Consider the following 12,208-nt stretch of genomic DNA (forward strand, 5'->3'; position numbering starts at 1 on the left):
CATGCCAGCCTGATTTATGAAACTACAGCTTGACAACCCCTTAACTACACACATTTGTCATTAAGGGACCAATAGGCAAGAAGACAAACTTTTTAAAAGGCAAATCACTATGTCAGGGCTGGCAATAAAACAGAGTAAGAGATAAACAATGTTTTTTAATTTTAACCTTAAAGTCTAGCACTGAATGCAAGGGCATACAAAGAGTGGAGGCTGGATTTACAAGTTCATTTGTAAACCAGCAAAGCTACAGTTCCCCAACAAATTTGTCAACATAATAAAAATTTCTCAGAAATGATCATTCCTTGTGGTATGAGAAAATTTCTCACCCTGGGCTTTCAGTCTGAAAAATAAGTCTTTGAGCAAAGATACAATTAATTGATCTAAATAGTGATGAATATAGACATTATCTTGCAGATTTAAGAAACACTTCCTTCCTTTTCATTATTTAAGATGTTATGAAAACTATGTATCTGCCCTGATCAGTAAACTTAAGGAGTCTAGTAATGATTTAAAAAGGAATGCAGCATTAAAACAGAGGTCCCAGTAACTACGATAAAAGCTAGCAGTCATTCTAAACCTGGGCTTTGTCGAATCCAAAACATTCATATTTTCATCTGCCAGTGTCATAGCTGTATCAAAGAATACTACGGTCATGCAGATAAGGGTAAAATGGTACTCATTAATTACTTCCCACTGTTAAATTTAAAGGGCAATAAAACCAGCTGATATTATAAAGGATGCTTCTTTATAAACCACAGGACTGAGCAAGGCCTATTGCTCTGCAGTTATGGACAATAATTTAGTAGAACTGATTTACATTTGACTATATACTAATGTTGTGTGCATTTGGCACTTCCTGTATGTGCTTCTCACCAATTTCTCTCTGGGTTAAAAATAAAAAAAATAAATAAGACCACCTTCTGGGCAAATGATGCAATGACTCATTAAACCCTTTTAGCCATGAAGATGCTGTTAAATATTTATGTCACTTCTTTAATGACATTTTCCACATCACTGTTTTTTTCAGAGTAAGGCAGACATTTACCAGGGCTCTGGTTTGGTACCACACGTACACCTGAACATCCTGCTTATCTTATCAGCTCAGAAATTGTTACTGACATCACAACAGCAGTTATTTACATATACAGAATTAACAGTTTGTTCTGTTACTATTAACTCCCAATTTCAAACAAAAAAAAGATAAGCCATTTACTTGCTTCTTGAGAGTACAAATGATTGTACATGAAGACAACAGCATTGTAAAGTACCTCACACATCCCTGTAAATGTTACATGGGAGTGTATTAGATGCTGAATAAAAGCTAATTTAACTGAAGCATCAGACATACTTATCTTATGTAATTCAATTGCATTTTATTGTCCACTGCAGACAAACTTAGTTTTCCTACATGTATTCAGATCTGAGACTTAATGAAGCAAAATAACCACACATAGTATCAAATTCTTTCAGCTGCTTTATATTGCAGTCTTAGGTTTCTCATTTTCTCCATTTGTATTCTTCTTCTAGTATCATAATAGCTTCAGAAAAAGTCATATTCCAAAAGCAAAGATTCAACCTTATTAGCTTCAGGCAAAAGTTGTCTAGGCACACAATGGTCCTTCTGAGCAGCTATTTTACTGTAGCTTGCAGTTATGTTTGTTTTTCTGTTTTCAGTGTTCACAAACTAATTAGTTAAGTGGAAATTAAACTTCTGCTGGTATCTATGTGGATTCAAATAAAGGCAGAAAAAGGGCAGGGGTGAGGCATGCAAAAGGTTCCTAAACCTCCTTCCCTCTTGCTTATCGTCTTTAAAATAATAATATTTTTTAAAAAGTGCATTGCTTTACTTAAATTTAGTTAAATTGGAAGCATTTAAAAACCAACATTTTTCCTATCTATGGTTAACAACATATCTAACTTATTTTACTAACACATGCAAAATTGAAGATGCTGCAACATGAAACAGTTCATTTCTCATCTGAAGTGCTAAGACTTTATACTATTAAGATATGAGTAAGTACGTGGTTGTGAGTAGGTATGTGTGAGGTGGGATGAAAGGGGACAGGAGAGGCAAGAGAGAGAAAGAACACGCACACACACTACAATCCTAAAGCAGTGCAGCCTCCTTCAAAAAGGGAATGTTTCAATACCCTTCAACAATATGCTTCAAAAAGCTATCGTTTTAAAAAGTTTACAAAACCAAGGGAGATTAAAGAAGTACAAAAAGTTTCCCTCCAGACACATTTTCAGTTGCTAATTTTCAATACAACACAAAGTTGCAAAAGAAGAGACCACAAAACTTCAGGCCAACCCTTCCACCAAGCCTATCAAAGGGAACAGCTGTACTGTTCGACCCAGCACTATCACATTGAGATTGCAGTTCTTCTCCAGCTCTAACTTTAGCTCAATAGAAGATCAGTCATCAGTGAAATTAATCTTTCTGTCCCATAATTTTCTGTCATCCTTATAAAGTATGTGGATCATGGCAAGTTTCAAATGAGGAGGTCCAGCCTCCTGAACAGTTGCACTTAACTTTCATCACATACCTTGACTGACAGAGTAGAATGCCATTAAACACTAAACAGTGAAGTAAACTCTCTGAACATAAACTGTCTGATATGCCCTTCTTGCAATAAGGAAATGGCATTTATACCCAGAGCTAGAGGGTCGTGACTACTACTACCCACAGTCCCGCTGACCAAAGAAAAAACTCCCAATATGTATTTTCTGTAGTGAAATAATCTAATCAAACCACAGGAAAATTCCAATGTAAACTAAACCCAAAAGCAAACAAAGAAAACTTTTCCACATTGGCATGTCATGATTTCTATGCAAGATCTTTACTATGAAGTTATTTCATTTAGAGGCACACCAGATGTTTTACTTCAGAAACCGCAAGAAAGTTCACCATCATTTTGAAGACTTCGTTTTCTCTTACCTAATGATTTTACACCTAGCATTACACTGTAAGATTTTTATTTCACACCTGAGTAGTACTTACAGAAGAAAAATATTGTGTCTTTTGTGTGTGTTGTTTTTCCTATAAAATACTATGGAGTCATCAATTGGTGAAAACTGACTGTGATTAGCTTCAGGCTCCAGCAGTATGTGTTAGTCCCTTTCAAGAGTCAAAGCAAAATTCACAAAAGAATTGGAACCCTCTAGTGTTTTAGTCAAAACTTCCAACAGCTGCACCCACTGAGTCACTCAAAGAACAGATCAATTTTATGTTGCTGTACCCAATTTAATTACCACCACATACAGCATCTAACAATCAATGTTTCCCAAAATTGTTCAAGTGGCAATGTATTCGAAGAGAGTTTGGCTTCATAGCCTAGAGAATCAAATTTGAAGTAACTGGCTGGATCAGTAAAGCCCTTTTGTTCATCTAGAATATGAGAAATTTGTATGAGTAAGACTACCATGGAGGGGAGGCTTCTGAGCAGGAGTTAAGAGAGATCATAACATACCCTAGAATTTGCAAAAAACACTAACCAGTGTTTTCTCCACTTACCTTTGACCAAATGGTACTTAGCTAGTACTTTCTAGCATATAGCTGCATTTCTGTAGAACTGTTCACAGAGTGTACAGGGCTCAATCCTGTAAGTTTCTGCACATCCTATTAGATAGGTACCTCACTAAGTGTTACCTCAATGAATCTTCACATAAGTTGGAAATACCTCTGCACCAGCATCTGGCTTCCAAGCACTACTATGTTACAACAAATACGTGTAACGTGTTAGTCATTCTAGTTCAACTCTGCAAGCAGAGTCAGATGGAAATAGCCAGACTGAAATTTTATGAAAGCCATGTGCACTTTTTCATCAAACTTCCAACGGAATAGGAACACCAGTATCTGTGTGTACTCACTGTCTCTCTAACTTCAGTAACAGGAAAACATATTTATACTTGCTTACTCTCTTGATATAAGAGCTAAACCATTTCTGTTTAAATCAGTACAGAAGTCCAACAGACTTGAACTCAGAGAAATTTAAGCCACTGGAGTTAATCTACCAATATTTGTATTAAGGCAGTGTCTTACTGCCCCTCTATTTCCCAAACGAATTCCATGGCTCACAGTACCTCTTGCCCAGTTAGTAAGCAGTTAGGCTCTAGGTCTCACTCCAGAGCTCCTTGTGCCTCTGGAGCAGGAGCAGTGTTTGGAAAACACTGCCACCTCACCATACAGTCTCTTTGCCTCTAGGTACACCCAACTCAGTTATAATTGTATTGACCAGCGAGATTCATAGCACTGGCCAAAGCAGAAAAGTAAAATTGACAATTACCTTTCCCAAAGAACAAGGCACAGAGATCTCCAGCAGTACCTAAAACAGTTCAACGGGAACTGACTATGTTTCTCACAGAGCTAACAGTCTACTGACACGTGAGATAATTTGAACAAAAATGTAAGCCAGAACACAAAATAAAGCATATAACATGATTTAGTGGTCAATAACAAGAGTGAGGTGAAAGAGAGCTACATAAAATAACAGAAAAAATTGCCACAAGGTCACTGAAGTGACTGCTAGAAAACTGCTGATCCCTGTTTAAATGGCCAAGAGGATGATTTACAGATCATAACAGAACCTACAAATCTAGCTGCAGCAATACGTTTCTCTTTCCTTCTTCTATTTTTATGTATGACACACACTACCATCTGCTGGACAAAGTGCTGAGCTAATCCAATAACATACAAGGGTTTTTTTGTTCTGAGAATCCCTTTACCATCATGTTTACCTGAGGCAGATGCAAAACAACCTGGGATGTGTGGAGACCATATAGTGCTGTAAATGACCCCTTCGTGGCCTTTAAAAGTGCATAATGACTTCCCCACAGCTGGATCCCACTGAATAAAGGAAAAAGAAAACTGTTGAGGTACACATTCAGTAATAAAGGAAAGGGCTTCATACATAAAAAAAGCTTTATGCATACAGAAAGGACTAAATGAACTTTATGCATACAGAAAGGACTAAATGAACTTTTTACCACATATCATGAAAAGTATTTGTACACTTAAACTGATACCAACTGAGGGATAAAGCAACATCTCAGTTAAAACAGAATTTCAGCTTCAGTGTAAAAATAAAGAGGAAAAGTGAATCAATGCTGTTTCTTAACACAAAGAATTATCAGATCCAAAACAAATTACATTTTTCACCTTCAACAGAAAACAAACATACCAGCTTGGCTGTTTGATCCCATGAACCAGATACCACTAGCTGCTCTCCTCTAGTTTGGCTCCAGTCAACACTATACGCCTATAAATGATATAACAGCCTAGTTTAGAAAGAGTATTAGAATACAAGTTTGAGATTCTAGTTAGCCAAAGTTTCACAAAATAGGTTTGGGTTTGCAGATTGTATCATAATCAGCTAAAAAACCACATCAGTCAAGCACCACAAAGCTGCCAACAATGCCATTTACCTGAACAAAAATTAAATTTAATACCTCAGTCTGGCATTAAAGGTACATATATGCTCAGAAAAGTACCAAAAAAAGTAAAGATGGACCAAAATGGAGGAAAAAAAATATTATAACAAAATCAACATAGACCCACCATCAGTAGAAGTTTCTACCACTATAAAAAATAATAATTCAGGCCGATTTCTTAACTCTGATCCAATTTTATTCAAATATCTACAGTTTCTAATTGCTAGCAGTATAAATGCCATCTCTCTTCAGAGCTGACTATGGAGTTGACTTTGAGGTTTTATCTGACCAATAATAAATGCTTTTTTATGATATCTAATTCTCATAAGAAATACATGCCATAAAATACTCCTGATTTTCATCTTTTCCAGGTTCTGTGACATTCTTTTTTTTAACCATTCATATCACCAAACAAATAAAATAAAATAAAAAACTCAACTTCCCTCATGACTAATCATTTCAGCTATTAAGAAATTGCTTTTCACTGTGCAGTAGAAATAAACTACCTCTTCTCTGACAGTTTATTCTAACGTTGGTCCCCACCTTGACAGAAGATACCTTAACTCCATCCTTCACTGCTGATTTTTCAGCTCTGCTGCCTCAGTGAAAACACTCTAAGGTAGTTCTTCAAAATACTTCAAATCTGAGTCTCAGGAACATGTACAACTTCCATCTTTAAATGCACCATATCTTTATCTACATGATGGAAGGTGCATTCTCTTCTGCCTAGTTTTACCTCACACCAAAATGGCTCAACAAGCTGCAGTGGGACATCAGCGATTTCAATGCTAAGGTGGATAAATATTAGCTGAAACAGTTTATTTGCTTCACCTCCTGACCCAATCAGACCTTTCCTGACACTTCTCAGAAACGTGGCCACTACCTACCAGTAGTAGGTGGCACTGCTCTCAACAGTTGGGCCACTAACCACTGAGGATTTGTACTCCAGCTGGGACAAGCTAGTTCTAGCACAGCACTGGATCTAATCTGCAAGTCAACATACTAGATGCTGTGTTTGTCTTGGATAGATGGAATTGTGCATTAAATGACAGCAACCCTGTTTTGAAGTGAAAATGTTTGGATCTGTGTCGCCAGACAAAAAAGCAGAGATGCTAGACTAGAAAAAAATCCAGCAAAAGACGAAGTCTTCTGTGGAAAGTGTCCTGTATGAGAAGGGAAATCAAGGTATCATTTAGCTACTCCTGAGCATTTTCCTTCCTAAGAAATATTTCAATCTATGCTAGATCCATCTTAAATGAACTGTTTTTCATCTATTTGCTTATTTCCTGTAAGTGGAAGGCAACCACTGCCCACAGAAAAAAAAACAAAGTGCATTATCTGCAACTTTCCTTTTTTATTTTACAATGTCCTGCTTCCCTTATACTGAAAGGCACACTGCTCTGGCACCATTTTGTGCTAGCTCCTTTCCTTGAAGAGCTTATCATCCAAATGGACAAGACACTCAAGACAGTACTTGACAAAAGCTAAATAGCAAAATGAGAGGTAATTCTTTTGTTTTTCCAAACCATGTCTTTACCTCTTGACTTTTCTGTCAGCTAACTACCAGTACTACAGCTCATTAAAACACCCTCCCTTTCAACCTGACTCCTCCTATTAAAATGATAACAAAAAAGACACACAAGTACCTGCTCATGTTTTAAGAATGGAAGACATTGTGGTTCTCCGAAATGGCTCCCAAGCTCCTCACAAACATTAGCCTCTCTCCTTCACCCTGAAACTGTGTGATGGCCTTTGTTCAACTGCTAAGCTGTTGCTGTTTGGAAATGCCCCTAAACATATCACTATATAGTATACCACTTTCACACAACAGCCCTATGAAGTCAGCTCAGTTGAAGTTTTTGGCTCTCATATTCACATCCAAGATTTTCCAGAAAGAAATAAGTCTCTGAGAAATACGCACCTGTGTCACACAGTTCACCTAGCCCCACATATTTGGGATGTATCAGATCTACTGCACAGATAAGGCAAAGCACACATATGGCTTACAGCTCACTCACAAGCTATCAGCACATAGATCCGTTGAAGACGTGTTGTGACACAGATCTGTGTACATAAGGCAGACATTGTTGGGACTGCCCAGCACTCTGCAGCTCCATCGGAGGCAATGGGACCTGGGCAAATTCTCCTTTGGGCAAGAGTTACAAACAGAACAGACAACAGGCTCAGAAAAAAAAAAAGAGCTATTTTCCATCTGGCATGTGACAGGTCCAGGTAATGGGAAGATTACAACAAGAAGAAGGTGTGGAGAACCAAGCGAGGTTCATTTTTATTTTTCTTTCCTTTTCATGCTATCATCCAACATAAATTTACAGATGCTTCAATAGAAGCTGTGTTGAGCAACTGGGAAAGACTAATAACACAGCATAAACCATAGCTGTTAATCTTTCAGTACTTTATCTTCAATCATAAAATACATTAATACTAGTTTATGCCTAAACAGCAGCAAGAAATGCCTCAGGCAAGATGAAAAGGTGATGAAAAAAAAAAAGATGTAAAAACATAAAAATAGTTCAAAATAAGTGTTCAGGCTCACTTTACAAGACAAATTTAATTCAAGCATTCTATTGTCTCACATTCCGGTGAGACTTCATCAAAACCAAAGTAAATTAGACTAATTTATTCATGAGATTCAGCAGTTGGTTAGTGCTGGAATAAAACTCATTGTCCCTCGATAATAGAGATGCACTTTTAAATTAAAAATGGATACTCTTTTTGAAGATGGACAATAATCTCATTTAGAAAACAAGAAACAGATCCCTGTCAATCTTGCATTAGAAATACTGTAAAACGCAGTGACAAAATTGTCATTAGAAATGTCAGACAGCGATTAAGCATTAGGAAGGTAGTCAATCATTTTAAAGAGCACTGTCTGCCAGCATTTACCACAAACTATTCGGTATATTCCCTCTGAGAGCTACCCTGTTAATGCACGTTTGTAAAGAATCAATACAAACCTTTCATATCTCACAATAAACACTCAGCCCATGTGTCCTATACTGTCTTTTTAACTCATGGTTGAATGCATCCACCTCCCCATGCTACCTGCTAAACTAAGACTTGGACACTGAAGTGTTTACTACACAAACAACAGATGGTGTAGCAGAACCAAAATAAACTTATGGACAGTATTTCAATGAGAAAATGACAGAGGAAAAAAAATAATTGGCATTATGCTTTGCCTACATCTTTCTGTTACTACCATCAGCCTTTGAATGCTATCATAAAATCCCGATCACAACTATAAACTCACCTCTCAAAATTCTTTATTTACATAGTATATGTATTAAACCAAAGTAGCAAAATTACAAAGAAATAAGGTACAGAAGACTGACTGTCATGTAACTGCAGTCACTCAGCTTTTAGCTTTGTGCTTCATATCTGAAAACATCTTGAGGTCTTTGTGAATACAAAACTGGATTTCCTCCATCGTTTTTTATTGACTACATATCAACTAGGTTATTTTATTCAGATTTATGTCATTCAGATAAAGCATCAGTAATCCAGGCTAAAACTGATTGCATCTACAGTTCAAAGACTTGACAGAAGTGAGTGGAGAGTTAGAAGGAAAGAAAAAAAAAAAAAGGTAGAAAATCACTTGGGTGAAGATAAACATACTAAAGCATAAACACCCTTAAAAATATGCAAATACATTTATGAACAGGCACATAAAATTATCTACCCATATTGCACTGCAGAAAGAAACTGAGATTTTAAGAAAATGAAATGCAATGGTATCAAATCAAGGCTAAAAAAAATACATGCTGTCCCAGTATTTGACTACTGTTATTTGAGTAGGATCTCACAGATGTTAGGATGGAAAAGGACAAGCAGTTCCCAAGTACAACAGAAGTCCTAAGGATCTGCAGAATGTGTATCACTCTCTATCTTCAAGGATAACACTGCTATATATATCAGCTGTCTGATTTAGACCTATCCAATAATGCTCTCTAAAAATCACAGAATGACTGCAGTACTTTCATACAACACAATGATTACTTAGCCTACAAGAAGCCACAAACGCTATTTCTGAATATATTAGATTCACATAATTAAGTGGTACCTACTACAGTGTATGAATGTACATATGAATATGTATAATAGGTAATTCACTTTATATTCAAAATAACGTTAAGTTATAAATTCAAACCACGGACCCAAACAAAGTTAAAAAAACAAACAACAAAACCTACTTTTGATAAGTCCACAAAGAAATCTTTTAATAATTCAAACATTAGATCGCCCATTAAATTTTTCAAGTTTACCTCCTGAGTGTGCTCTTTATAGACTTGCAGCGGACCTTTGGTTTTAGCTGTATCCCAGATTTGCAGAGATCCATCTCCACTAGAAGTGATCAACACATGTTCATTATTCTCACTCCAGGTGACATCAAACAGGCCATCATTCCAGTCAAAACTAAATCAGAACAATTAAGATATTTGTCCATGAGAAAGTATGACATAAGAAGTCTGGACTAGTTACATGCAAAGACAGTATTTCTTTAAATCACTTTACTATGCTAAACAGCATTTTTGTACATCTGAGTTTCCAGTACATCTCCTTACAAGTAACTTGTTATAATGTCAATTTTTACAACTGGATGCCAGAATAGGTTGATTTAAGTTAAAGCATAAATGAGCCAAAGACCTTCCACACACAAAGAAAGCTGGTTTCAATCTTAAACTTGCCAGGCAAACAGAGACAGAGGTACCATATCTCAGTCTGATCTACAGTCTCTACAGGATGTTGCTATAGAGGTAGGAGCGCTCTATCGGTAACAACTGTGGTAAACAAAGAAATAAAACTTTGTGTTGGGAGAGCTCTATCCAATTCACACCACTATTAGGAAGTTGAGTCATAGTGAAAAACCAACAGAAAGACAGTCATGAACATATTAAAGATGGCTACACTCCCTTAAAAGGGCTTTCAACACACCAACAATTCATCATATGGGATCTGATACCATATATTAGTTGCTCTGCAACAACTATCAATGACCACGCTGTTGTCTGATGGTAAATATGAATTTATTTACACCCTTTTCACTGAAGGTTCAGCTAAGCTCAGGTTAAACTCCATGGCACCCTGCAGAGAAAATGACACAGCTTATGGCTCAGGAACTTACAGGACTCTCTACCACAAAACAAGTGGAGTCACTGGAAACACAGAAATGAACAGTACTAAACCAGAGCACTTAGCAGAACTAAGAGTGTGTTTAACAGCTTCAAAGAGTCTTGCTTTATACTTATAAATTAAAAACAGCTTCTCTGAATATGACTAATTATTTGTTAAGCATTTCTGCTTCAGCCCTCTTAATCTGAACAACTGCTGTTTCAAAACTTTCTTTAAAAAAAAATTTAGGTCAATTAAACCCCCTCCTTCCTAACCTTTCTCCTCCTCCCATCCAGAACACAAATCACACTCCTTTCAGACCCTTAGAATATTGGATCTCCTAAGAAGAACCTCCATAATTTTACATAGCTTCCTGCTCTACTTTCAGTATAAGTCAATCATAAGGGCATAAATTTAGGTGGCAATGCACTGTCCCTAAAAAGCTAAAACTTTTAATTTCAAGCTAGGGCAGAGAGGCTGCTTTAATTTACACCGTCTGTTTACACTACGGAAAGGGCGCAGTCCAGATTACTTCCTGTAACAAAATCTATGCAATGTTAATACAAATACATTCATTTGTATGTAAATACAAAGACATGTACAATTCAGTAGAACCCATAGCATAGATACAATACTTTTTATGCTAACAATAACCCAAAATATTTGGGTTGTGTCTTGTACTCACAAGTACATAATAAGTTTTTCTCTTGCAAAAATAAAACATAAAGCTATGTTACCTCCTGAGCAGAACAATGCCAGCTTCATTTTGTTCCAGCACTGCCAGAGTTCCACAACCTAAACCAGCAAAATAAAACAAAACATAAGAACTAGTTCCCCCATGTCAAAGGAAACTACTGTGGTTCTGAAGTAGCTCCAGTATGGAAATACAAAGGGCACCTAAACTTTAAGAGGCCAAACAATTAGTAGCATAAATAAACATCTTGTTGTCTCATGTTCTCTAAAACAGTAATTCATTTACATCAGATTGGTTTGGGGGTTTTGGTGTTTTTTTTTTTTTTTACTCCAGTATACCCATAGGTGAGGTTGGAAGAGAAACGCCTTATGAAGCACAAAAGTGCATTTTCCCCATGAGCCTCATGTTACAGACATACCAGCAGGAGGTTCCTTTTTCTCCTTTTGATAACACAGCAGACATAACACTTTTTTTCCACCCCTTGAATGTAGTAATACAAACACAGCTCACCAGAAATGAGGCAAGTAATTCAGTTCTGAGAAAACACACACGCGTAGTGCTTTCCCATATGACTAGGATATCGTCAGAGTAATTCCACATTGAGAAACTTTATTCAAAACGAATGCTTTCAGGAGCAATACTCCCACTGGAAATGAAAGAGGCCCCAACGCTGAGAAAAGCTCATCTTGCCCCTTCAGCGGGACGCTGGAGCTGCCCGGGCCTACCTGGACACCCAGTGACTAAGACTGGAACAGTTAAAATTTCAAGGAGAAGATATTTTCGGGCATTTCATTCACGTCGTGCACGTCACACAAAATACACCTTGTACCAAAGCAAAACAAAAGCAACGGAAAGGGAAATGCCCAAACGCTTTTACGGACACGGGACTGTGGTTCCGGACACCCGGATTTCCAGCCGCGAGCGAGCGAGCACCCGTGAGGAGCCGCCACCGGG

At 37.1% G+C, this 12,208-nt stretch overlaps 1 protein-coding gene across 1 annotated transcript in view; it reads right to left on the bottom strand.

Annotated features, from left to right (window-relative positions):
* The window catches only part of PEX7 (peroxisomal biogenesis factor 7), a 49,896-nt gene that overhangs the window by 34,545 nt on the left and 3,143 nt on the right, over positions 1-12,208 (bottom strand). The window contains exons 2-5 of the mRNA XM_010575031.1: positions 11,298-11,355; positions 9,714-9,864; positions 5,181-5,258; positions 4,738-4,846 (exon numbers count right to left, since the gene is read on the bottom strand). Of these exons, the coding sequence (XP_010573333.1) occupies positions 4,738-4,846; positions 5,181-5,258; positions 9,714-9,864; positions 11,298-11,355 (396 nt within the window). The remainder of the gene's footprint in view (positions 1-4,737; positions 4,847-5,180; positions 5,259-9,713; positions 9,865-11,297; positions 11,356-12,208) is intronic.

Source organism: Haliaeetus leucocephalus, unplaced genomic scaffold (assembly GCF_000737465.1).
Source record: "Haliaeetus leucocephalus isolate CR32 unplaced genomic scaffold, Haliaeetus_leucocephalus-4.0 Scaffold450, whole genome shotgun sequence".
In the NCBI taxonomy this organism is placed as follows: domain Eukaryota; kingdom Metazoa; phylum Chordata; class Aves; order Accipitriformes; family Accipitridae; genus Haliaeetus; species Haliaeetus leucocephalus.